This window comes from Panulirus ornatus, chromosome 3, assembly GCF_036320965.1.
Source record: "Panulirus ornatus isolate Po-2019 chromosome 3, ASM3632096v1, whole genome shotgun sequence".
Classification (NCBI taxonomy): domain Eukaryota; kingdom Metazoa; phylum Arthropoda; class Malacostraca; order Decapoda; family Palinuridae; genus Panulirus; species Panulirus ornatus.
In genome coordinates this window covers 68543605-68571502 of record NC_092226.1, presented here as the reverse complement: position 1 = coordinate 68571502, position 27898 = coordinate 68543605, and the positions used below count along the sequence as shown (strand labels likewise).

Sequence of the window (27898 nt, the reverse complement as noted above, 5' to 3'; positions counted from 1 at the left end):
GCAATCTTAAATTCTTCTTTGTTTACATTTTGGCACTTGATTCCCACACCCATCTACATTTAATTATTTTCAAGTACTCGTTTGTAAAACTTTTAGTGTAAAATAATTTCGTATGACTTGGATGCTTGTCCTCGAGACATTAAGGGCGTGTATGGGTAATTCCTATACTTGAGAGACGTGTAGCACATTATTGGACATGCATGATCCATCCCTTTCCTTCTTCATGTGAGACAACACAGCTCAAGGCTGAGACGGTCTCTCGACGTTGGGCAAACATAAATCAACTGCGCACAAATGAAAGAGGCGATTGTGTCATCGTCATACGAGGTGGTGGCGGCGAGGAACGTAGCCTAACCTCCAGGCGAACCAGCCTAATTAAGACCAGCATACCCGACTCGCTCACTCCAGTTTGACTGAGCCGACCATCACGGTGTTCGTGTAACCGTTTCCTACCATTCAGAGCTCCGGCATGTCACACAACTCACCGACTTGGGTGGAAGAAAAAATACACACACAATCAGTCAGTTTGTGTGTTGTCATTAACTAAACTTGGACTTCAGTGTGAAGTCTATGGCACTGACTTTTCATATTTCATTTACTACATCGGCTGCTTTCAGTTTCGTAAAGATTGTTATTGATAGCCGTGTGTGTGCTAGCTTCTCAGCCGTGTTTACACATCGTAATTAGGTGGTTGAATATATGGACCTGATTGCTTTCGAGGTTAAGTTGAAAGGTCGAGGTCATAGGGTCTTGAGTATTCGCCTCCAGGCCTATTACAGTGCTACTGAATGCTTATGTACATGACACCGCGTGATTGGATAACTGGTTATGATCAAGACTCGTACTACAGGTGCTTCATACCGTTATACTATTGTTGGTCTTGTTCCTGCCTGCAGGACACAGTCAGTTGTCTATTGATAACTGACTGCCATCGATAGCGAGGCTGGTAGATAGTATCCCACGTCAAGGACAGGTATGTGAAGTAATGCGTTGATGACGGAGCTGGAATTGGGATAACTATCAAGGATTGGTACCCATCGCTCAGAATGGATAGATCAGACGCCTTGACATGATATCAGCAGGTCAGGATGGTATATGAAGACACGTAAACAGCATTTGCTTTTGTCCAGGGACCGCGTTAGTTTTGTGCAGTGCACCGTTAGCTTTTAGTGTCAGATGGATCTGATCTTAAGCTCTTAAAGCCTCCAGTGGAAGAGCACCTTTGTGTACCATGACACCGTCATTGTGAGGATGTTCCAGCTAGAGAGAGAGAGAGAGAGAGAGAGAGAGAGAGAGAGAGAGAGAGAGAGGCCTGCATAAGTCTTCAGCAGGATCCATGCTGTGCACCAGAAAAAAAAAACAAAGGGTGCTCTGTTTTTTGAGATGAAATCATTTTTCCCATGACCCATACTAGTTATCATAGGGGTAGCTAAGGCGTTTCATAGGACTCTGCACTTAATACCACAGGTTCGTCAAGCACTTTGTTTACCGCTGCACAGCCTGATGTAGAAGCAGCAGTGGACCCAGGATTGTCAAGAGTTTCCTTGCATACAAAGAACTCCAACAACCCTATTAGTCTTGGAACCCAGCCTCATTCAGAGTCCGAGTTGTTCAGAGCAAAATTACTGGAGACCACTACAGGAGAGAAATCACCAAACACAGTTGTCTCCAGGACGGTCATTATCGAAACAAGACACCAGACAGGTATAGGAGAACCAGGATCTATAGCTCCACAACTTCCAGCATCTGAGAGCTTCTACAAAGCCTGTGTAGAAGGTAGTGTACTTCATCCACAACTGGGCACAGTTGGACATTCCACAGAGGATGACATATTAAGAGCTCAGTGGAAGACTGCTGATGTCATGTAGTGCTAGCAGACAGTTGTGCTTAATAAAATTTAGGTTATCATCTTGAGGGAGATACACAGTGGTCCCACCAGTGATTGCCTTGAGGATGGAAAAGATGCTCGAACTGAGTTTCCGTGTCATGACATCAGAAAATGTTGCCAGACAAATGAGACATGCCAAGAAGAGCCACCATATATTTAGTGGGACCACCACCTTTCACCACGATCTAGGGACAGGTAAATCTCTGCAGCCATGGACGATTTCAGATGCAGGATAAGATTCTGCTGTACAATACCGAAAGGAAGAAAAAGCTGTCGTGGAAGCAGATGTAGCTGTCATGGAAGCCCATACCACATTCCTGGAGAAGTTGTCTGACGTGATGCACTGTATTCATTGAGTGAGGAGATCAAAGCTGAAGGTGGTGTATGCTGACAGATAATGGCCAAATCATAGCCCAAGTCTCTTGTAGATAAAGGATGAGATGGACAGTGATTGTAAATTGTGGTTGGGACCATCCAAAGGATCACATTCTTCTCCTTGTTCATCCGAGTGAAAGAAAACTGGGTTAGGACCAGTGGGGAGTAGGTCATTCAAAGTCAGATGTGTAGCCAGTAAGTAAAGCAAATAAAATTATCCATCAGACTGAATCGCTATGTAGTGGACTGTGTACATTAGTGTTAAGACTTGGAATTGCCTGTGAGCAATTTCCTGATGAACTGTAATTTGCACATATTATTTTAAGAAAGCTCATGACCTATGGTGTTTGACTTAACTTCAGTCTGTTCATATCAACTTCTCATTTATGCTTGGGCAACAAGAACCCCACAGCTCAGAATGACAGAACAACAAAACCATACCAAGCTTTTAACTTTAGTAAGTGTTTGAGGTTCAGAGATCATTGGTCAGGTTTACATGGACTTGCTTAATACATTGCAGTTGAATGAATTAATGTGTGCATTGTCTTGATTGAGTAATTGGATATGGACCAAACTTGTATCACAGATATTACATTCAAAGCTACTGATACTCCTGATTGTCTCTTTAATCAGTCAAACTTGTAGGCAGTGTTTCTAGCAGTAGTTGTGCTGACAGTCCCTCATTCCCCAGTCCACCGTCATTAACTAACCAGTCTCTGCTTGATTAGTTTCTCACATAACCAGCCCTGTGGGTCTTCCTATGGTGAATAGATGTTGGCCATAAAGTTTTGGAGGTCAGGGGATAGAGGTTAAGACTACAAAGTGATGTTCAGTAGGGGGGTACAAAACCATTTGAAGTGGATGTGTTTTACCAACTTTTTTTATGGTAATTCATTAGGAACTCTAGTTTGTCAGGTGCAATACTGATTTTACTCATTGATAAGGTTTGTACTTCGCTGCACTATTGTCAGTTGAATTTATATCAAACATTTACATTGCAGATGAGATAGACATACTGGGTTATGCAAGCAACCAGAGTGACACCGATGACCACTCGTCCATCCAGTCGTCTGCCAGCGATGGAGGGGTCACCATATCCACCCGCCGCCTCACCATCACTGAACCTCCCTCCCATGCACTTTAGGTATTCATCAGTCTTTTTTCATATGGATTTACATATACCTCCGTTAATTCTGTCATGAATGACTGCTTTTTGTATAATTTCGTAAGTTTCTGTTAGATTATTTTTATTTTCCTTTAACTCCTTTCCTATTTACTCGAGTGGGTTAGTTGCATACATGCACCTTTTTTTAGGGCATTGATATTCAAGAACTGGGATTACTTTTCCAGAGGCTGGCAAGAGGAAGGGATAATGAAATCCCTGGGGTAGATTCCTTACCCTTTTGACTGTCCTTTCCAGTTACTTTGCAAGGGGTGCATACATCTTCCTCTGAAAATTTTGGTAACTGAGCTTCTCAACGCTAATTTGAAACCTCTAGCATAAAGTTTCAGACATGTCTAGAAAATATTTAGGTTTCATTTGTGACTAATTATTGTTCTACTTCATGTACTGCAAAAAAATTATGGCAAAAATGGGATTTTATCCAGTAAATGAGGTAATCTAATTATAGGAGTATTTAGGAAAGTAAACGTAAATAAAAATAAAGCAAAAAAGGGTAAAAAAAAATGCATTGGTTTCTAGTGTGTGACTGACAGTAAGAACATGGGAATTAGAAAAAGAAGTAGAATGAGAGATGTCAGTGATAGAAAAAATATTACCAGTGGAATCAAAAGATGCTGTAAATACTTTGGGGGAATTCCTGAAACAAGCTTAAAGCTCTGAAATTGTACTCGTTAGAGATGCTGTAAAACTAGCAGTTCATCATGCTAAGGATAGAATGAAAAGTTATACTTTGGCTAATTAGCTATTTTAATAAGCTTAATTCAGAAAAGTAATCCCATGTTAATTACATATAATTACTAAGTTAACTACATGGTTAATCAGTCATTGATTTGGTGGAAATTGAAAAAGAAGGTGAGAAACCTCTCAATCATATTTTTGCTCACTTGTAGTGTAAAGAAATAAACATCTGAGTTATGTATTACCTTCTTATTAGGAATATTACAAGAAAAGCATACTGTATGTTTTAACAAATTGCATATATGTGCTTTCTGGAGTGACGTTAGAGCAGTAGAGGGGGGAGAACTGGGGCAGAAACTATGTTTTGAGTGACTGGAATGGATAAGTGGGAAACAGAGTGAAGGAAGAAGTAATAAGTGGATATCGTATCCCAGGTACAAATGACCGTGTGAAAGAAAGAAAACTTTGATTTTATGCACCAACAAACATAATTGATGTAAATACGTACTCTAACCCTTTAACTCCATAAAGAAAAACCACCTGCATTCCCCCAAAATTTCAATTTTCCAGAAGTACAAAAATGGTATTTGGACCATTTTTACTACTCTTTTCTCAAGGCAAAACTAAAAGTTTCCATATCTAACATCATCATTTCTTAAAAAGCATCTTATTGCTGGAGGGAAGGAGGGAGAAGAAATTGCTGGAGAGGAGGAGAGAGAAGAAAAGTGAAAATAAAGTATCTGTTGATGATGCCTGCAGGGTGGCATAAACTTCCTCAAGTGTAACAGACATTGTGCTCTATACATTCATAATGACGGATGAATTGTAAAGAGCATGATGAGTGCCAGCTTGATAGTGAGGTAGGGCAAGGAAACAGATGAGGAATAGCCCAACTCACCCACATACACATGTATATACATAAAAGCCCACACACTCACATATACATACATATACATTTCAACGTATACATACATATACATACACTGACATAATACTTCCACGTATTCCCCACATGCCGTAGAAAGTGACAAAAGGGGGCGGGAGCAGGGGGGTTGGAAACCCCCCTCGTAATTAGGTTTCTCAACGGGGGTGTATAAAGGTGAGTGTTCAAATTACAGAGGTATAGGTTTGTTGAGTATTCCTGGGAAATTATATGGGAGGGTATTGATCGAGAAGGTGAAGGCATGTACAGAGCATCAGATTGGGGAAGATCGTTCTGGTTTCAGAAGTGTTAGAGGATGTGTGGATCAGGTGTTTGCTTTGAAGAATATATGTGATAAATACGTAGACAAACAAATGATTTTGTATGTAGCATTTATGGATCTGGAAAAGGCCTATGATAAAGTTGATAGAGATGCTCTGTGGAAGGTATTAAGAGTGTATGGTGTGGGAGGTAAGTTGCTAGGAGCAGTGAAAAGTTTTCATCGAGGATGTAAGGCATGTGTATGAGTAGGAAGAGAGGAAAGTGATTGATTCCCAGTGAATGTTGGTTTGCAGCAGAGGTGCGTGATGTCTCCATGGTTGTTTAATTTGTTTATGGATGGGGTTGTTAGGGAGGTGAATGCTAGAGTTTTGGAGAGAGGGGCAAGTATGCAATCTGTTATAGATGAGAGGGCTTGGGAAGTGAGTCAGTTGTTCACTGATGATACAGCTCTGGATGCTGATTGGGGTGAGAAACTGCAGAAGCTGGTGACTGAGTTTGGTAAAGTGTGTGAAAGAAGAAAGCTGAGAGTAAATATGAATAAGAGCAAGGTTATTAGGTTCAGTAGGGTAGAGGGACAAGTAAATCAGGAGGTAAATTTGAATGGTGAAAAACTAGAGGAAGTGAAGTGTTTTAGATATCTGGGAGTGGAATTAGCAGTGGATAGAACCATGGAAGCAGAAGTGAGTCAAAGGGTGGGGGAGGGGGCAAAGGTTCTGGGAGCATTCAAGAGTGTGTGGAAGTCGTGACTGTAATCTCAGAGCAAAAATGGGTACGTTTCAAGGAATAGTTGTTCCAACAATGTTATATGGTTGCAAGGCATGGGCTATAGATAGACTTGTGCGGAGGAGGTTGGATGTGTTGGAAACGAGATGTTTGAGGACAATATTTGGTGTGAGGTGGCTTGATTAAGTAATGAAAGGGTAAGAGAGATGTGTGGTAATAAAAAGTGTGGTTGAGAGAGCAGAAGAGGGTGTTTTTAAATGGTTTGGTCACATGGAGAGAATGAGTAAGGAAAGATTGACAAAGAGGATATATGTGTTGGGGTCGAGGGAACGAGGAGAAGTGGGAGACCAAATTGGAGGTGGAAAGATGGAGTGAAAAAGATTTTGAGCGATCGGGGCCTGAACATGCAGGAGGGTGAAAGGCATGCAAGGAATAGAGTGAATTGGAACGATGTGGTATACTGGGGTCGATGTGCTGTCAGTGGATTGAACTAGGGCATGTGAAGCGTCTGGGGTAAACCTTGGAAAGTTTTGTGGGGCCTAGATATGGGTAAGAGAGATGTGTGGTAATAAAAAGTGTGGTTGAGAGAGCTGAAGAGGGTGTTTTTAAATGGTTTGGTCACATGGAGAGAATGAGTAAGGAAAGATTGACAAAGAGGATATATATGTCGGGGTCGAGGGAACGAGGAGAAGTGGGAGACCAAATTGGAGGTGGAAAGATGGAGTGAAAAAGATTTTGAGCGATCGGGGCCTGAACATGCAGGAGGGTGAAAGGCGTGCAAGGAATAGAGTGAATTGGAACGATGTGGTATACTGGGGTTGATGTGCTGTCATTGGATTGAACTAGGGCATGTGAAGCATCTGTGGTAAACCTTGGAAAGTTTTGTGGGGCCTAGATATGGAAAGGGAGCTGTGGTTTTGGTCCATCATACATGACAGCTAGATTCTGAGTGTGAACGAATGTGGCCTTTGTTGTCTTTTCCTAGTGCTACCTCTTGTGCCTGTGGGGATAGGGGGTAGTCATTTCATGTGTGGCGGGGTGGCGATGGGAATGAATAAACGCTGCAAGTATGAATTGTGTACACGTGTATATATGTATATGTCTGTGTATGAATATGTATGTATATGTTGAAATGTATAGGTATGTGTCTGTGCATGTGTGGATGTGTATGTATATACATGTGTATGTGGGTGGGTTGGGCCATTCTTTCATCTGTTTCCTTGCACTACCCCGCTGATGCGGGAGACTCCTACAAAGTATAATAAATATATATATATATATATATATATATATATATATATATATATATATATATATATATATATATACAAATCCATTTGCTTTTCTAAGTATTTCTCACATACATTCTTCAAAGCAAACACCTGATCCACACATCCTCTACCACTTCTGAAACCACACTGCTCTTCCCCAATCTGATGCTCTGTACATGCCTTCACCCTCTCAATCAATACCCTCCCATATAATTTACCAGGAATACTCAACAAACTTATACCTCTGTAATTTGAGCACTCACTCTTATCCCCTTTGCCTTTGTACAATGGCACTATGCACGCATTCCGCCAATCCTCAGGCACCTCACCATGAGTCATACATACATTAAATAACCTTACCAACCAGTCAACAATACAGTCACCCCCTTTTTTAATAAATTCCACTGCAATACCATCCAAACCTGCTGCCTTGCCGGCTTTCATCTTCCGCACTACCTCTTCTCTGTTTACCAAATCATTTTCCCTAACCCTCTCACTTTGCACACCACCTCGACCAAAACACCCTATATCTGCCACTCTATCATCAAACACATTCAACACATTCAGTATATATATATATATATATATATATATATATATATATATATATATATATATATATATATATATATATATATATATATATATATTATCCCTGGAGATGGGGGAGAAAGAATACTTTCCACGTATTCCCTGCGTGTCTTAAAAGGGGAGGGAGCAGGTGGCTGAAATCCTCCCCTCCACTTTTTATTTTTCCTAAAGAAGGAATAGAGAAGGGGGCCAAGTGAGGATTTTTCCTCTCAGGCTCAGACCTCTGTTCTTAATGCTACCTCGTTAACTTGGGGAAATGGCGAATATGTAGGTGAAAAGAAATATATATATATATATATATATATATATATATATATATATATATATATATATATATATTTCGCTAATGCAGGCAATGGCGAATAGGATGAAAGAAAAAAGATATATATATATATATATATATATATATATATATATATATATATATATATATATATTTATATTTTTTTTTTTTTTTTTTTTTTATACTTTGTCGCTGTCTCCCGCGTTTGCGAGGTAGCGCAAGGAAACAGACGAAAGAAATGGCCCAACCCCCCCCATACACATGTATATACATACGTCCACACACGCAAATATACATACCTACACAGCTTTCCATGGTTTACCCCAGACGCTTCACATGCCTTGATTCAATCCACTGACAGCACGTCAACCCCGGTATACCACATCGCTCCAATTCACTCTATTCCTTGCTCTCCTTTCACCCTCCTGCATGTTCAGGCCCCGATCACACAAAATCTTTTTCACTCCATCTTTCCACCTCCAATTTGGTCTCCCTCTTCTCCTTGTTCCCTCCACCTCCGACACATATATCCTCTTGGTCAATCTTTCCTCACTCATCCTCTCCATGTGCCCAAACCACTTCAAAACACCCTCTTCTGCTCTCTTAACCACGCTCTTTTTATTTCCACACATCTCTCTTACCCTTACGTTACTCACTCGATCAAACCACCTCACACTACACATTGTCCTCAAACATCTCATTTCCAGCACATCCATCCTCCTGCGCACAACTCTATCCATAGCCCACGCCTCGCAACCATACAACATTGTTGGAACCACTATTCCTTCAAACATACCCATTTTTGCTTTCCGAGATAATGTTCTCGACTTCCACACATTCTTCAAGGCCCCCAGAATTTTCGCCCCCTCCCCCACCCTATGATCCACTTCCGCTTCCATGGTTCCATCCGCTGCCAGATCCACTCCCAGATATCTAAAACACTTCACTTCCTCCAGTTTTTCTCCATTCAAACTCACCTCCCAATTGACTTGACCCTCAACCCTACTGTACCTAATAACCTTGCTCTTATTCACATTTACTCTTAACTTTCTTCTTCCACACACTTTACCAAACTCAGGCACCAGTTTCTGCAGTTTCTCACATGAATCAGCCACCAGCGCTGTATCATCAGCGAACAACAACTGACTCACTTCCCAAGCTCTCTCATCCCCAACAGACTTCATACTTGCCCCTCTTTCCAAAACTCTTGCATTTACCTCCCTAACAACCCCATCTATAAACAAATTAAACAACCATGGAGACATCACGCACCCCTGCCGCAAACCTACATTCACTGAGAACCAATCACTTTCCTCTCTTCCTACATGTACACATGCCTTACATCCTCGATAAAAAACTTTTCACTGCTTCTAACAACTTTCCTCCCACACCATATATTCTTAATACCTTCCACAGAGCATCTCTATCAACTCTATCATATGCCTTCTCCAGATCCATAAATGCTACATACAAATTCATTTGCTTTTCTAAGTATTTCTCACATACATTCTTCAAAGCAAACACCTGATCCACACATCCTCTACCACTTCTGAAACCACACTGCTCTTCCCCAATCTGATGCTCTGTACATGCCTTCACCCTCTCAATCAATACCCTCCCATATAATTTACCAGGAATACTCAACAAACTTATACCTCTGTAATTTGAGCACTCACTCTTATCCCCTTTGCCTTTGTACAATGGCACTATGCACGCATTCCGCCAATCCTCAGGCACCTCACCATGAGTCATACATACATTAAATAACCTTACCAACCAGTCAACAATACAGTCACCCCCTTTTTTTAATAAATTCCACTGCAATACCATCCATATATATATATATATATATATATATATATATATATATATATATATATATATATATATATATATATATATATTTCCCTGGGGATAGGGGACAAAGAATACTTCCCACGTATTCCCTGCGTGTCGTAAAAGGCGACTAAAAGGGGAGGGAGCGGGGGGCTGGAAATCCTCCCCTCTCGTTTTTTTTTTTTTTTAATTTTCCAAAAGAAGGAACAGAGAATTGGGCCAGGTGAGGGTATTCCCTCAAAGGCCCAGTCCTCTGTTCTTAACGCTACCTCGCTAATGCGGGAAATGGCGAACAGTTTGAAAGAAAAGAAAAAAGATATATATATATATATATATTCTTTCTTTCTTTCAAACTATTCGCCAGTTCCCGCATTAGCGAGGTAGCGTTAAGAACAGAGGACTGGGCCTTTGAGGGAATACCCTCACCTGGCCCAATTCTCTGTTCCTTCTTTTGGAAAATTAAAAAAAAACGAGAGGGGAGGATTTCCAGCCCCCCGCTCCCTCCCCTTTTAGTCGCCTTCTACGACACGCAGGGAATACGTGCGAAGTATTCTTTCTCCCCTATCCCCAGGGAAACAGATATATATATATATATATATATATATATATATATATATATATATATATATATATATATCCCTGGGGATAGGGGATTAAGAATACTTCCCACGTATTCCCTGCGTGTCGTAGAAGGCGACTAAAAGGGGAGGGAGCGGGGGGCTGGAAATCCTCCCCTCTCGTTTTTTTTTTTTTTTTTCCAAAAGAAGGAACAGAGGGGGCCAGGTGAGGATATTCCAAAAAAGGCCCAGTCCTCTGTTCTTAACGTAACCTCGCTAACGCGGGAAATGGCAAATAGTTTAAAAGAAAAAGAAAAATATATATATATAAAACGGGACACAGAAGAAGGAGTCACGCAGGGAGTGCTCATCCTCCTTGAAGGCTCAGATTGGGGTGTCTAAATGTGTGTGGATGTAACCAAGATGAGAAAAAGGAGAGATAGGTAGTATGTTTGAGGAAAGGAACCTGGATGTTTTGGCTCTCAGTGAAACGAAGCTCAAGGGTAAAGGGGAAGAATGGTTTGGGAATGTCTTGGGAGTAAAGTCAGGGGTTAGTGAGAGTACAAGAGCAAGGGAAGGAGTAGCACTACTCCTGAAACAGGAGTTGTGGGAGTATGTGATAGCATGTAAGAAAGTAAATTCTAGATTGATATGGGTAAAACTGAAAGATGATGGAGAGAGATAGGTGATTATTGGTGCATATCCACCTAGGCATGAGAAGAAAGATCATGAGAGGCCAGTGTTTTGGGAGCAGCTGAATGAGTGTGTTAGTGGTTTTGATGCACAAGACCGGGTTATAGTGATGGGTGATTTGAATGCAAAGGTGAGTAATGTGGCAGTTGAGGGAATAATTGGTATACATGGGGTGTTCAGTGTTGTAAATGGAAATGAAGAGCTTGTAGATTTATGTGCTGAAAAAGGACTGGTGATTGGGAATACCTGGTTTAAAAAGCGAGATATACTTAAGCATACGTATGTAAGTAGGAGAGATGGCCAGAGAGCGTTATTGGATTACGTGTTAATTGATAGGCATGCGAAAGAAACTTTTGGATGTTAATGTGCTGAGAGGTGCAACTGGAGGAAAGATAATGAAGGTGAAGGTGAAGATATGTAGGGGTTTTCAGAAAAGAAGAGAGAATGTTGGGGTGAAGAGAGTGGTGAGAGTAAGTGAGCTTGGGAAGGAGACTTGTGTGAGGAAGTACCAGGAGAGACTGAGTACAGAATGGAAAAAGGTGAGAACAAAGGAGGTAAGGGGAGTGGGGGAGGAGTGATGGCTTGCGCAAAAGATGCTTGTGGCATGAGAAGCGTGGGAGGTGGGTTGATTAGAAAGGGTAGTGAGTGGTGAGATGAAGAAGTAAGATTATTAGTGAAAGAGAAGAGAGAGGCATTTGGATGATTTTTGGAAGGAAAAAATACAAATGAGTGGGAAATGTATAAAAGAAAGAGGCAGGAGGTCAAGAGAAAGGTTCAAGAGATGAAAAAGAGGGCAAATGAGAGTTGGGGTGAGAGAGTATCATTAAATTTTAGGGAGAATAAAAAGATGTTTTGGAAGGAGGTAAATAAGGTGCATAAGACATGGGAGCAAATGGGAACTTCAGTGAAGAGGGATAATGGGGAGGTGATAACAAGTAGTGGTGATGTGAGAGAGATGGAGTGAGTATTTTGAAGGTTTGTTGAATGTGTTTGATGATAGAGTGGCAGATATAGGTTGTTTTGGTCGAGGTGGTGTGCAAAATGAGAGGGTTAGGGAAAATGATTTGGTAAACAGAGAAGAGGTAGTAAAAGCTTTGCGGAAGATGAAAGCCGGCAAGGCAGCAGGTTTGGATGGTATTGCAGTGGAATTTATTAAAATATGGGGTGACTGTATTGTTGACTGGTTGGTAAGGTTATTTAATGATGTATGATTCATGGTAAGGTGCCTGAGGATTGGCGGAATGCTTGCATAGTGTCATTGTACAAAGGTAAAGGGGATAAGAGTGAGTGCCCCAATTACAGAGGTATAAGGTTGTTGAGTATGGTTGAGAGAGCAGAAGAGGGTGTTTTGAAATGGTTTGGTCACATGGAGAGAATGAGTGAGGAAAGATTGATTAAGAGGATATATGTGTCAGAGGTGGAGGGAATGAGGAGAAGTGGGAGACCAAATTGGAGGTGGAAAGATGGAGTGAAAAAGATTTTCAGTGATCGGGGCCTGAACATGCAGGAGGGTGAAAGGCGTGCAAGGAATAGAGTGAATTGAAACGATGTGGTATACCGGGGTCGATGTGCTGTCAATGGATTGAACCAGGGCATGTGAAGCGTCTGGGGTAAACCATGGAAAGTTCTGTGGAGCCTGGATGTGGAAAGGGAGCTGTGGTTTCAGTGCATTATTACATGACAGCTAGAGTCTGAGTATGAACGAATGGGGCCTTTGTTGTCTTTTCCTAGCAATACCTCGCACATGAGGGGGGGAGGGGGTTGTTATTCCATGTGTGGCGAGATGGCGATGGGAATAAATAAAGGCAGACAGTATGAATTATGTACATGTGTATATATGTATATGTCTGTATGTGTATATATATGTGTACATTGAGATGTATAGGTATGTATATTTGCGTGTGTGGACGTGTATGTGTATACATTTGTATGTGGGTGGGTTGGGCCATTCTTTCGTCTGTTTCCTTGCGCTACCTCGCTAACGCAGGAGACAGTGACAAAGCAAAATGAATAAATAAATAAATAAATAAATATATATATATATATATATATATATATATATATATATATATATATATATATATATATATATATATATATATATATATATATATGTGCTTATATATATCCCTGGGGATAGGGGAGAAAGAATACTTCCCAAGCATTCCTCACATGTCGTAGAAGGCGACTAAAGGGGACAGGAGCGGGCGGCTAGAAACCCTCCCCTCCTTGTATTTTAACTTTCTAAAAGGGGAAACAGAAGAAGGAGTCACGCAGGGAGTGCTCATCCTCCTTGAAGGCTCAGACTGGGGTGTCTAAGTGTGTGTGGATGTAACCGAGATGAGAAAAAAGGAGAGATAGGTAGAATGTTTGAGGAAAGGAACCTGGATGTTTTGGCTCTCAGTGAAACGAAGCTCAAGGGTAAAGGGGAAGAGTGGTTTGGGAATGTCTTAGGAGTAAAGTCAGGGGTTAGTGAGATGACACGAGCAAGGGAAGGAGTAGCACTATTCCTGAAACAGAAGTGGTGGGAGTATGTGATGGAGTGTAAGAAAGTAAACTCTAGATTGATATGGGTAAAACTGAAAGTTGATGGAGAGAGATGGGTGATTATTGGTGCATATGCACCTGGGCATGAGAAGAAAGAACATGAGAGGCAAGTGCCTTGGGAGCAGCTGAATGAGTGTGTTAGTGGTTTTGATGCACGAGACCGGATTATAGTGATGGGTGATTTGAATGCAAAGGTGAGTAATGTGGCAGTTGAGGGAATAATTGGTATACATGGGGTGTTCAGTGTTGTAAATGGAAATGGTGAAGAGCTTGTAGATTTATGTGCTGAAAAAGGACTGGTGATTGGGAATACCTGGTTTAAAAAGCAAGATATACTTAAGTATACATATGTAAGTAGGAGAGATGGCCAGAGAGCGTTATTGGATTACGTGTTAATTGATAGGCGCGCAAAAGAGAGACTTTTGGATGTTAATGTGCTGAGAGGTGCAACTGGAGGGATGTCTGATCATTATCTTCTGGAGGCGAAGGTGAAGATTTGTAGAGGTTTTCAGAAAAGAAGAGAGAATGTTGGGGTGAAGAGAGTGGTGAGAGTAAGTGAGCTTGGAAAGGAGACTTGTGTGAGGAAGTACTAGGAGAGACTGTGTACAGAATGGAGAAAGGTGAGACAAAGGAGGTAAGGGGAGTGGGGGAGGAATGGGATGCATTTAGGGAAGCAGTGATGGCTTGCGTAAAAGATGCTTGTGGCATGAGAAGTGTGGGAGGTGGGCAGATTAGAAAGGGTAGTGAATGGTGGCATGAAGAAGTGAGATTATTAGTGAAAGAGAAGAGAGAGGCATTTGGACGATTTTTGCAGGGAAATAATGCAAATGAGTGGGAGATGTATAAAAGAAAGAGGCAGGAGGTCAAGAGAAAGGTGCAAGAGGTGAAAAAGAGGGCAAATGAGAGTTGGGGCGAGAGAGTGTCATCAAATCTTGGGGAGAATAAAAAGATGTTTTGGAAGGAGGTAAATAAAGTGTGTAAGACAAGGGAACAAATGGGAACTTCAGTGAAGGGGACTAATGGGGAGGTGATAACAACTAGTGGTGATGTGAGACGGAGGTGGAGTGAGTATTTTGAAGGTTTGTTGAATGTGTTTGATGATAAAGTGGCAGATATAGGTTGTTTTGGTCGAGGTGGTGTGCAAAGTGAGAGGGTTAGGGAAAATGATTTGGTAAACAGAGAAGAGGTAGTAAAAGCTTTGCGGAAGATGAAAGCCGGCAAGGCAGCGGGTTTGGATGGTATTGCAGTGGAATTTATAAAAAAAAAAAGGGGGTGACTGTATTGTTGACTGGTTGGTAAGGTTATTTAATGTATGTATGATTCATGGTAAGGTGCCTGAGGATCAGCAGAATGCTTGCATAGTGCATAGTGCCATTGTACAAAGGCAAAGGGGACAAAGGTGAGTGCTCAAATTACAGAGGTATAAGTTTGTTGAGCATTCCTGGTAAATTATATGGGAGGGTATTGATTGAGAGGGTGAAGGCATGTACAGAGCATCAGATGGCAAGAGCAGTGTGGTTTCAGAAGTGGTAGAGGATGTGTGGATCAGGTGTTTGCTGTGAGGAATGTATGTGAGAAATAATTAGAAAAGCAAATGGATTTGTATGCAGCATTTATGGATCTGGAGAAGGCATATGATAGAGTTGATAGAGATGCTCTGTGGAAGGTATTAAAAATATATGGTGTGGGAGGCAAGTTGTTAGAAGCAGTGAAAAGTTTGGTAAAGTGTGTGAAAGAAGAAAGTTAAGAGTAAATGTGAATAAGAGCAAGGTTATTAGGTACAGTAGGGTTGAGGGTCAAGTCAATTGGGAGGTGAGTTTGAATGGAGAAAAACTGGAGGAAGTAAAGTGTTTTAGATATCTGGGAGTGGATCTGGCAGCGTATGGAAACATGGAAGCGGAAGTGGATCATAGGGTGGGGGAGGGGGCGAAAATTCTGGGAGCCTTGAAGAATGTGTGGAAGTCGAGAACATTATCTCGGAAAGCAAAAATGGGTATATTTGAAGGAATAGTGGTTCCAACAATGTTGTATGGTTGCGAGGCGTGGACTATGGATAGAGTTGTGCGCAGGAGGATGGATGTGCTGGAAATGAGATGTTTGAGGACAATGTGTGGTGTGAGGTGTTTTGATCGAGTAAGTAACGTAAGGGTAAGAGAGATGTGTGGAAATAAAAAGAGCGTGGTTGAGAGAGCAGAAGAGGGTGTTTTGAAATGGTTTGGTCACATGGAGAGAATGAGTGAGGAAAGATTGACCAAGAGGATATATGTGTCAGAAGTGGAGGGAACGAGGAGAAGAGGGAGACCAAATTGGAGGTGGAAAGATGGAGTGAAAAAGATTTTGTGTGATTGGGGCCTGAACATGCAGGAGGGTGAAAGGAGGGCAAGGAATAGAGTGAATTGGAGCGATGTGGTATACCGGGGTTGACGTGCTGTCAGTGGATTGAATCAAGGCATGTGAAGCGTCTGGGGTAAACCATGGAAAGCTGTGTAGGTATGTATATTTGCGTGTGTGGACGTATGTATATACATGTGTATGGGGGTGGGTTGGGCCATTTCTTTCGTCTGTTTCCCTGGCTACCTCGCAAACGCGGGAGACAGCGACAAAGCAAAAAAAAAAAAATATATATATATATATATATTTCTTTTTTTTCCATACATATTCACCATTTTCCGCATCAGCAAGTTAGCATCAAGAACAGAGAACTGAGCCTTAGAGGGAATATCCTCATGTGACCCACCTTCTCCATTCCTTCTTTTGGAAAATTAAGAACGAGAGGGAAGGATTTCCAGCCCCCTGCTCCCTCCTTTTTTAGTCGCCTTCTACAACATGCAGGGAATACATTGGAAGTATTCTTTCTCCCCTATCCCCAGGTATAACATAGAGTGAGAGAGAGAGATAGAGACTTCGTGGAAGTTGCTACGAATGTATGGTGTGGGAGGAATGCTATTAGAAGCAGTGTTTATCAAGAGAGTAAGGTGTGTGTGCAAGCAGGTTGAGAGGAGGGTGAGTGGTCATAGGTGAAGATGGCAGGGGTATGAGATATCATCATGGCTATTTACTCTTTGTATGGGTGGGTTGGTATGGGAGGTGAATGTAATGGACTTGGAGAAAGGAACAGATTCAAGTAAGAGACTGCGGAAGCTGGTGTCTGAGTTAAGGCAAGTGTGTGAAAGGAGTGAGTTGAGAGGAAATGAGAATAGAAGCAAGGTTTAACATGTAAAAGAGTGAAGTTATTTGGAATACAGTTTGGTTGGAGAAAACTTGCTGGAAGTGGAGTGTTTTAGATACCTAGGGTGTATATGGCAGTGGATAGAACCATGGGAGCTTATGCGAGCCATAGAGTTGGTGAAGGGGCAATTATCTTTGGTGCATTGAGGAGTAAGTGGAAACTTGTATATAAGGGCAAAGATGGGTATGTTTGATGGTATGGTAGTCTTGTCAGTGCTGAATGGCTGTGAGGCATGGGTCTTAGACAAAAATGTACAGGATAAGGTGAATGTGTTGGAAATGAAATGTCTGAGGCTTGGTTGAATAAGAAATGGTTGGGCAAGAGAGAGATGTGGAAGTAAGATGAGTATGTATGAGAGAGCCAAAGATGATATACTGAAATTGTTTGGATATTTGGAAAGGATGAGAAAGGATGAGGAAAAGATGATTAAGAGGGGATGCATGACAGAAGTGGAGGGATCAAGGAAAAGGGTGGAAACCAAGGAGGAGGTGGAAGGATGGAGTGAAAGATGCTTTGAAAGTTCGTGGCTTGAACATGCAAGAGGATGCAAGACTTGCAAGGGATAGTGCTAATGAAGATAATGTGGTTTATGTTTACAGGGGAGGACAAGGTCTCACTGGGCTGAACCAGGGCATATGCAGCAGTCAGGGAAAACCATGGTAAGATCTGTGGGTCCTGATCGTTGATAGGGGGCTCTGGTTCTGGTCCATTATGCATAACACCTAGAGAATAGATGTGACCAAAAGAAGCCATTACTTTATCTCTTCCTGACACTACCTCATTAATACAGGAAATGGAGAACATTTATGAAAGAAATGAGAAACAGTGGACAAGTATAATTTTTTTTCCATACTTTATTGCAGTTTCCTGTGTCAGCGAGGTAGCACTAGCGCCCCACAGGAAACAGCATAAATGCATGAAGGAATAAGCACAAACACCATCTTGGAACTGGATATTAATGAAAACATCATTAAACAACTGTCTCAGAGAGGAGTAAGATATTAGGGGAGGTACTAGATAGATGCTGTTCAGCAGAGAAGTTACTATAGAGACCACAAATGTTAGCATAGTGAATAGAAAAAGAGGGTCTAAGCGAGGGAAAGGTTGTGGGAGGAGCCAGTACTACTACTGTCAGATTCCTCTCTTATTTACAGTAGAGTCAGGCGTAAACCCAGAGATTATTAGATTTGTTGGACTGTCATGATTGTACTTAAAACTGTTTGAGTGGACTGGAGGTGGCAAGAGTACTGATGTGAAAAAAATAAGCAAGGCAGATGGTGCTTGTAAGATGACAGGATTAGCCCGGTGGTATCATTTTGATGAGACAGAAAGAAAGACCAGCAATCCTAACCTGGAGAGTGTAAGATGGTTCTGGCCTCCACTGTAATGCTCATCAGTCAGGATTGTAGTATCTTCCTGGGTGCCTGTTATCAATATATATCTTTCATAGTTGTTCATTGTTTCCTGTGTTTGTGAGGCAGTGCCAGGAACAGACAAAAAAAAGAAGCTTCATTTGCTAACATATATTTCTGACTGTTGTTTGATCACAGCCTCCTAACCACAACCAGGCCTCTCAGACCTTTTTGTGGTTTCCCCTTTCTACTTCACATGCCCTAGTTCTGTCCACTGACAGCACTTTGCCCCTTATACGCCTTATTGTTCCAGTTCACTCTTATCCCATGCATACCTTTCACCCTTGTACATGTTCAGGCCCTAACCACTCAAAATAGTTTTCGCTCCATCCTTCCACTTCCAGTTTGGTTACCCACTTCTTTTCCTCTGCACTCTTGACTTATATTCCCTTTGTCAGCCTCTCACTCGTTCTTTCCATATGTCCAAATCGTTTTAGCACACTTTCAGTTCTCCTCACCATGCTCTTCTTTTTACTATGTCCAGAGCGTGGACAGGAATTTGTATGTGTTTGCTTAGGGAGTGTGCTTTCTGTCAGATGTATGTCTGGTGCATTGAAGTTTAGGGCTAAGTTGGGAAGTTGGTAGCTTGTTGTTTGTCAGGTTACTTCGGTGCATATGTGTCTTTTGTCATTCTTATATTTGTTGGGGTTGGGGAGATCTGTGAATATAGGTTATTGAAATGTGAGGCAGGGGTAAGCTTTTTATTTATTCTTGTAGGGTTGGTGTTTAGTTATAGAGTGGTTTAGCTGGGAGGAGTCTAGTCCTGTTGCATAGAATAGTGCTGAGCATGTTGAGGTGGGACTGTATTCAGAGGATCTTTGTTTCACTGGGAGGGAGTCGAGTGTGGGAGGGGTCTAGTCCTGTTGCATAGAAAAGAGTGCTGAGCATGTTGAGGTGGGACTGTATTCAGAGGATCTATGTTTCAGTGGGAGGAAGTTCATTGCATGTGGTTGCTAGGCAGCCAGTGATTGTTCTGAGTGCATTGTTTTGTGTGATTTGCAGCTTATATATATATATATATATATATATATATATATATATATATATATATATATATATATATATATATATATATATAGAATGATAGAATGTAAGAAAGTAAATTCTCGATTAATATGGGTAAAACTGAAAGTTGATGGAGAGAGATGGGTGATTATTGGTGCATATGCACCTGGGCATGAGAAGAAAGATCATGAGAGGCAAGTGTTTTGGGAGCAGCTGAATGAGTGTGTTAGTGGTTTTGATGCACGAGACCAGGTTATAGTGATGGGTGATTTGAATGCAAAGGTGAGTAATGTGGCAGTTGAGGGAATAATTGGTATACATGGGGTGTTCAGTGTTGTAAATGGAAATGGTGAAGAGCTTGTAGATTTATGTGCTGAAAAAGGACTGGTGATTGGGAATACCTGGTTTAAAAAGCGAGATATACATAAGTATACGTATGTAAGTAGGAGAGATGGCCAGAGAGCGTTATTGGATTACGTGTTAATTGACAGGCGCGCGAAAGAGAGACCTTTGGATGTTAATGTGCTGAGAGGTGCAACTGGAGGGATGTCTGATCATTATCTTGTGGAGGCTAAGGTGAAGATTTGTATGGGTTTTCAGAAAAGAAGAGTGAATGTTGGGGTGAAGAGGGTGGTGAGATTAAGTGAGCTTGGGAAGGAGACTTGTGTGAGGAAGTACCAGGAGAGACTGAGTACAGAATGGAAAAAGGTGAGAACAATGGAAGTAAGGGGAGTGGGGGAGGAATGGGATGTATTTAGGGAATCAGTGATGGATTGCGCAAAAGATGCTTGTGGCATGAGAAGAGTGGGAGGTGGGTTGATTAGAAAGGGTAGTGAGTGGTGGGATGAAGAAGTAAGATTATTAGTGAAAGAGAAGAGAGAGGCATTTGGACGATTTTTGCAGGGAAAAAATGCAATTGAGTGGGAGATGTATAAAAGAAAGAGACAGGAGGTCAAGAGAAAGGTGCAAGAGGTGAAAAAGAGGGCAAATGAGAATTGGGGTGAGAGAGTATCATTAAATTTTAGGGAGAATAAAAAGATGTTCTGGAAGGAGGTAAATAAAGTGCGTAAGACAAGGGAGCAAATGGGAACTTCAGTGAAGGGCGCAAATGGGGAGGTGATAACAAGTAGTGGTGATGTGAGAAGGAGATGGAGTGAGTATTTTGAAGGTTTGTTGAATGTGTTTGATGATAGAGTGGCAGATATAGGGTGTTTTGGTCGAGGTGGTGTGCAAAGTGAGAGGGTTAGGGAAAATGATTTGGTAAACAGAGAAGAGGTAGTAAAAGCTTTGCGGAAGATGAAAGCCAGCAAGGCAGCAGGTTTGGATGGTATTGCAGTGGAATTTATTAAAAAAGGGGGTGACTGTATTATTGACTGGTTGGTAAGGTTATTTAATGTATGTATGACTCATGGTGAGGTGCCTGAGGATTGGCGGAATGCGTGCAAAGTGCCATTGTACAAAGGCAAAGGGGATAAGAGTGAGTGCTCAAATTACAGAGGTATAAGTTTGTTGAGTATTCCTGGTAAATTATATGGGAGGGTATTGATTGAGAGGGTGAAGGCATGTACAGAGCATCAGATTGGGGAAGAGCAGTGTGGTTTCAGAAGTGGTAGAGGATGTGTGGATCAGGTGTTTGCTTTGAAGAATGTATGTGAGAAATACTTAGAAAAGCAAATGGATTTGTATGTAGCATTTATGGATCTGGAGAAGGCATATGATAGAGTTGATAGAGATGCTCTGTGGAAGGTATTAAGAATATATGGTGTGAGAGGCAAGTTGTTAGAAGCAGTGAAAAGTTTTTATCGAGGATGTAAGGCATGTGTACGTGTAGGAAGAGAGGAAAGTGATTGGTTCTCAGTGAATGTAGGTTTGCGGCAGGGGTGTGTGATGTCTCCATGGTTGTTTAATTTGTTTATGGATGGGGTTGTTAGGGAGGTGAATGCAAGAGTTTTGGAAAGAGGGGCAAGTATGAAGTCTGTTGGGGATGAGAGAGCTTGGGAAGTGAGTCAGTTGTTGTTCGCTGATGATACAGCGCTGGTGGCTGATTCATGTAAGAAACTGCAGAAGCTGGTGACTGAGTTTGGTAAAGTGTGTGAAAGAAGAAAGTTAAGAGTAAATGTGAATAAGAGCAAGGTTATCAGGTACAGTAGGGTTGAGGGTCAAGTCAGTTGTGAGGTAAGTTTGAATGGAGAAAAGCTGGAGGAAGTGAAGTGTTTTAGATATCTGGGAGTGGATCTGGCAGCGGATGGAACCATGGAAGCGGAAGTGAATCATAGGGTGGGGGAGGGGGCGAAAATTCTGGGAGCCTTGAAGAATGTGTGGAAGTCGAGAACATTATCTCGTAAAGCAAAAATGGGTATGTTTGAAGGAATAGTGGTTCCAACAATGTTGTATGGTTGCGAGGCGTGGGCTATGGATAGAGTTGTGCGCAGGAGGGTGGATGTGCTGGAAATGAGATGTTTGTGGACAATGTGTGGTGTGAGATGGTTTGATCGAGTAAGTAATGTATGGGTTCTTAAGAGAGATGTGTGGAAATAAAAAGAGTGTGGTTGAGAGAGCAGAAGAGGGTGTTTTGAAATGGTTTGGTCACATGGAGAGAATGAGTGAGGAAAGATTGACCAAGAGGATATATGTGTCAGAGGTGGAGGGAACGAGGAGAAGTGGGAGACCAAATTGGAGGTGGAAAGATGGAGTGAAAAAGATTTTGAGTGATCGGGGCCTGAACATGCAGGAGGGTGAAAGGCGTGCAAGGAATAGAGTGAATTGGAACGATGTGGTATACCGGGGTCGACGTGCTGTCAATGGATTGAACCAGGGCATGTGAAGCATCTGGGGTAAACCATGGAAAGTTGTGTGGGGCCTGGATGTGGAAAGGGAGCTGTGGTTTCGGTGCATTATTACATGACAGCTAGAGACTGAGTGTGAACAAATGGGGCCTTTGGTGTCTTTTCCTAGCGCTACCTCGCACACATGAGGGGGGAGGGGGTTGTTATTCCATGTGTGGCGAGGTGGCGATGGGAACAAATAAAGGCAGACAGTATGAATTATGTACATGTGTATATATGTATATGCCTGTGTGTGTATATATATATGTGTACATTGAGATGTATAGGTATGTATATTTGCATGTGTGGACGTGTATGTATATACATGTGTATGCTGGCGGGTTGGGCGTTTCTTTCGTCTGTTTCCTTGTGCTACCTCGCTAACGCAGGAGACAGCGACAAAGCAAAATAAATAAATAAAATAATAAATAAATAAATATATATATATATATATATATATATATATATATATATATATATATATATATATATATTATCCCTGGGGATAGGGGAGAAAATACTTCCCACGTATTCCCTGCGTGTCATAGAAGGCGACTAAAAGGGAAGGAAGTGGGGGGCTTGAAATCCTCCCCTCTCTTTTTTTTTTTTTTTTTTTTTTTTTTTTTTTTTTTTTTTTTTTCCAAAAGAGGGAACAGAGAAGGGGGCCAGGTGAGGATATTCCCTCAAAGGCCCATGCCTCTGTTCTTAATGCTACCTCGCTAACGCGGGAAATGGCGAATAGTGTGAAAATATATATATATATATAATATGTATGGTTTTGAGAGCATGGAAGCCTAGGCAGGTGAGGCATAAAGTGGAGCAGATGAATTGTTTGTTTAGAATGTTCAAGGATTCTTCTTCATGTTCAAATCTGGTGTTGTTTTTGCAATGATGTTATTGGTACGGGAAGTGAATGTCTCGTTTAGTAGATGTGATGCCAATGATGGTTGGTGTTTTATTAGGTAGGAGTGACTGTCCATTCAAGGTGACTGGAGTATGTGAGCTGGATTTGTCTGTCTGGGGTTAAAAGAGTGATTGAAGACTTATGTGAGCCATTGTTCCAACTATAATATAGTGGTGTGATTGTGAAGTCATCTGCCTGAGGTAATATTGGGAGGTTGTGTAGGGAACTCTTTTGTGTTTTAGAGGTGGAGCCATTAAGTGACTCACAATGGCATGGCAGCTGGCCATGAAACTGGCTAGCCACCTTTTGTTGTAAAAGAGGGTGATGTCAAGTATTTTTTTCTGTATGTGTAATGGCACAGCTGAATATTGAATATTTTCTTAATGACTGTTACCATTAGTACTATTTTGGAGGTGAGCTGGTTAGGGTTGATCATGGTTGTAGTTGGTTGAATCCATCTTGGACATGTGTGAGGTCAGTATGTAGTGTTGTTGTAGAGTGTTAGGTTCTGGAGTAGTGCTTTGTGTGTGAGAACAGAATCTTTTGTATGATTCTATTGTGGATCAGTTTTTCACAGAATTTGGATACTGATTTCCACAGAACCAGTTTCTATGAAAGTGTTGACATTGCCCAGGATCTCTTTTCAAAGGCTCTTGCACTCCAAGACTCTCCTACTTCAAGTAGCAGGGAAAAGTGAACTCAGAGTGATAAGGTTTTTGATAGGGCTGTCCTCCTAGTGATACAGCCTTGCCAAAGTTGACTTTTCAGTCTTGGTGTAACCTCAACAAGTGAAGTGAGATTATTCATATGTATATTTATAATTACCTAAAGACAGACTTCTGTGAAAGATTCCTAATGCCTCCCAGGCCCTTTCTGAAGGCTCCTGCAGCTCAAGGCCACTTTGCTTCCAGCAGTAGGGAAATGTAGACTCCTTTGGAGTGAGACACTCTTTGATGAGATTGTGCTCCCAATGATACATCCTCGCCAAAGATGACTTTTCAGCCGTGGTGTAACCTTAAGCAAGCAGATTCCAGCAACATTCACTTATTTATTTTTATATATTTTTTTTCCATTCTTGATGGCTGTTTACTGTGTTAGTAGGGAACAGATAGTCTACATCCATTGACATCCTTTCTCTAGCTGTTATGTAATGCACTGAAACCACAGCTCCCTATCCTCAATCAGGCTCCACAGACTTTTCCTTGGTTTATTCAGGATGCTTCACATGCCCTGGTTCAGTCAATTGACAGCACATCAACCCCTGTATACCACATTGTTCCAGTTCATTTTTCCATGCACTCTTTTCATCTTCTTGCATGTTCAGGCCCTGATTGCTCAGTATCTTTCTCTCCATCCATCCATTCTCCTTGTTTCCTCCCATTCTGACATATATATCCTCTTTGTCAACCTTTCCACTTCATTCTCCCCATATGTCTAGACCATTTCAGCACTCTTTTCTGCTCTCAACCACACATTTTTTTTTTTTTTTTTTTTTTACCACACCTCTCTTACCCTTTTGTTACTAACTTGATTAAACCACCTCACACTAGAAACTGTCCTTAAATATTTAATTTCCAACACATCCTTCGTCTTCAGCATAGTCTTATCTATAGCCCTTGTTGTACTGTTGGAATTACTGTACCTTCAAACATACCCATTTTTGCTCTCCCAGATAAAGATATCTTTCAGCACATTCTTTGGCAATCCCAGAATCTTTGCCCCATCACTCATCCTGTGAATCACTTACATTGTTCCATTAACTGTCAAGTCCATTCCTTGTTATCGAAAACACTTCTTTTCCTCCAAATTTTCTCCATTTAAACCCACATCCCTACTATTATGTCCCTCAACTCTGCTTATATTAACATTTACTTTCGACTTCCTCCTTTCACACTCTTTTCCAAACTCAATCACCAACTTCTGCTGTTTCTAACTTGAATCTGCCACCAGCAAACAAGTGACCCTCTTATCCTGTATGGACTGCATACTCACACCTCTCCAAGTCTTGCATTTACCTCCCTCACTAACCCATTCATATGCAAATTAAATTACCATAGGGACATCACACACCCTCACCACAGACCAGCCATCACTTGGAACCATCCACTCTCCTCTCCTCTTGCTCATACACATGCCTTACACCCTCAGTAAAAACCTCTGCTTCAAGCGGCTTTCCTCCTACACCATATATTCTTAAGACCGACCTTCCACAAGGTATCTCTATCACCCCTTTCATATGCTTTCTCCAGATCCATAAATGCCACATACAAATCCATCTTTTTCTTTAAATATTTCTCACATTTTTTTAAAGAAAAACTGGAGGAAGTAAAGTGTTTTAGATATCTGGGAGTGGATCTGGCAGCAGATGGAACCATGGAAGCGGAAGTGAATCATAGGGTGGGGGATGGGGCAAAAATTCTGGGAGCCTTGAAGAATGTGTGGAAGTCAAAAACATTATCTCGGAAAGCAAAAATGGGTATGGTTGAAGGAATAGTGGTTCCAACAATGTTGTATGGTTGCGAGGCATGGGCTATGGATAGAGTTGTGCGCAGGAGGGTGGATGTGCTGGAAATGAGATGTTTGAGGACAATGTGTGGTGTGAGGTGGTTTGATCAAGTAAGTAATGTAAGGGTAAGAGAGGTGTGGAAATAAAAAGTGTGTGGTTGAGAGAGCAGAAGAGGGTGTTTTGAAATGGTTTGGTCACATGGAGAGAATGAGTGAGGAAAGATTGACAAAGAGGATATATGTGTCAGAGGTGGAGGGAACGAGGAGAAGTGGGAGACCAAATTGGAGGTGGAAAGATGGAGTGAAAAAGATTTTGAGTGATCGGGGCCTGAACATGCAGGAGGCGTGCAAGGAATAGAGTGAATTGGAACGATGTGGTATACCGGGGTCGACGTGCTGTCAATGGATTGAACCAGAGCATGTGAAGCGTCTGGGGTAAACCATGGAAAGTTCTGTGGGGCCTGGATGTGCAAAGGGAGCTGTGGTTTCGGTGCATTATTACATGACAGCTAGAGACTGAGTGTGAACAAATGGGGCCTTTGTTGTCTTTTCCTAGCGCTACCTCGCACACATGAGGGGGGAGGGGGTTGTTATTCCATGTGTGGTGAGGTGGCGATGGGAATAAACAAAGGCAGACAGTATGAATTATGTACATGCGTATATATGTATATGTCTGTGTGTGTATATATATGTGTACATTGAGATGTATAGGTATGTATATTTGTTTGTGTGGATGTGTATGTATATACATGTGTATGTGGGTGGGTTGAGCCATTCTTTCGTCTGTTTCCTTGCGCTACCTCGCTAACGCGGGAGACAGCGACAAAGCAAAATAAATAAATAAATATTTTTTAAAGCAGACACCTGATCCACACTTCCTTAACCATTTCTGAAACCACACTGCTCCTCCCAAGTCTGATGCTCTGTACATGCCTTCACCCTCTTAGTCACTACCCTCCCATACATCTCACCAGGTACACTCAACAGACCTAAACCTCTGTAGTTTGAACACCCACCTTTTTACCCCTTGGCTTTATACCATGGTACTATGCATGCCTTCTGCCAATCCTCAGGCTCCTTAGTATGATTCATGCATACATTGAAAATCCTAACTAACCAGTCAGCTGCACATCACCCCCTTTTCTTAATAAATTCAACTACAGTACCATCCACCTTTTCACATTTCATCTTATATAAGGCTCTAACCACCTGTTCTCTCTTCACCAAACTGCTCTCCACGACTCTTTCACTTCACATACCACCCTGACCCAAACACCACACATCTGCCACCCTATCATAAAACATGTTCAAGTCCTTTGAAAAATACTCATTTACCACTTCCCTCTTTGCCCCCTTCACTGATGTTGCTATTTTTTTTGACAAGACATGCACATTTAGGTTCAGCCGGATGGCAGCTTATTATCATTTAAGAAATAAATTTTACTTGAATTTAGAGACCAAAGCCTTCCTTTAAGAAAGACTGTTTTATATTAAGGTCATTCCCAGCACTAATGTCTCTGTGTTACCTGTGGTTAGTCCGCAAAAAGGAAGGAGCTCTTCCTGTCCTATTTTTATGAGCAAACTTCACAAGATCTGCTGGATTCTTCAGAAGTGCAAACTGTTGTGTAAAGATGCTGCTCAAGTAGCATATCTGCAGACTTTGGGGCTTCCAACAAACAGACCACCTCTTGGGCAGTATGGCATGTAGTACTGATGTGTGCAATTACCATGGGAAATAATATACTTTTAGAATGCTGGTGGTCAGTCTCTGTAAAACAGCATCTGACAGGAACTTCATATTTATACCATAGGATCCCCTTGGAGATGAACAGATTAGATCTGGGGCATGTATTTATGGAAGAACTGAATTTTTCTTCATTGCCATAATTTAGAAGTGCTGAGTGATGGGAAGTTCTGATTTATATTCAGCACAGATTATTTTATATTAACAAGTTCATTGGTTTGATTTAGATATTTTTTACTTCAAGCGCAATCAGTGATGGAAACTCAATACTTATATACAGTATAGTATTTATTAGATGGTCATAGATGCTATATATTTACTTCATATTAGGAAGGATGGAGTGATGGAGATTTTGGGTGGTCGGGGCCTGAACATGCAGGAGGGTGAGGGGCGTGCAAGGAATAGAGTGAATTGGAACGATGTGCTATACCAGGGTCGACGTGCT

General features: G+C 41.5%; 1 protein-coding gene and 1 long non-coding RNA gene across 6 annotated transcripts in view; one reads left to right on the top strand and one right to left on the bottom strand.

Annotated features, from left to right (window-relative positions):
- LOC139763170 (uncharacterized) overlaps positions 1-27898 on the bottom strand; it is an 82019-nt gene that overhangs the window by 6773 nt on the left and 47348 nt on the right. The gene's annotated exons all lie outside the window — the stretch shown is intronic.
- Positions 1-27898, top strand: part of LOC139763143 (max dimerization protein 1-like) — a 618467-nt gene that overhangs the window by 581639 nt on the left and 8930 nt on the right. For 3 of the 5 annotated variants that reach the window (XM_071688871.1, XM_071688850.1, XM_071688856.1), the window contains one exon: positions 3265-3407. In XM_071688871.1, coding sequence (XP_071544972.1) covers positions 3265-3407 — 143 coding nt within the window. Of the gene's footprint in view, positions 1-3264; positions 3408-17657; positions 17718-27898 lie in introns of all 5 variants that reach the window. The other 2 variants (XM_071688879.1, XM_071688864.1) reach the window with 1 other exon arrangement.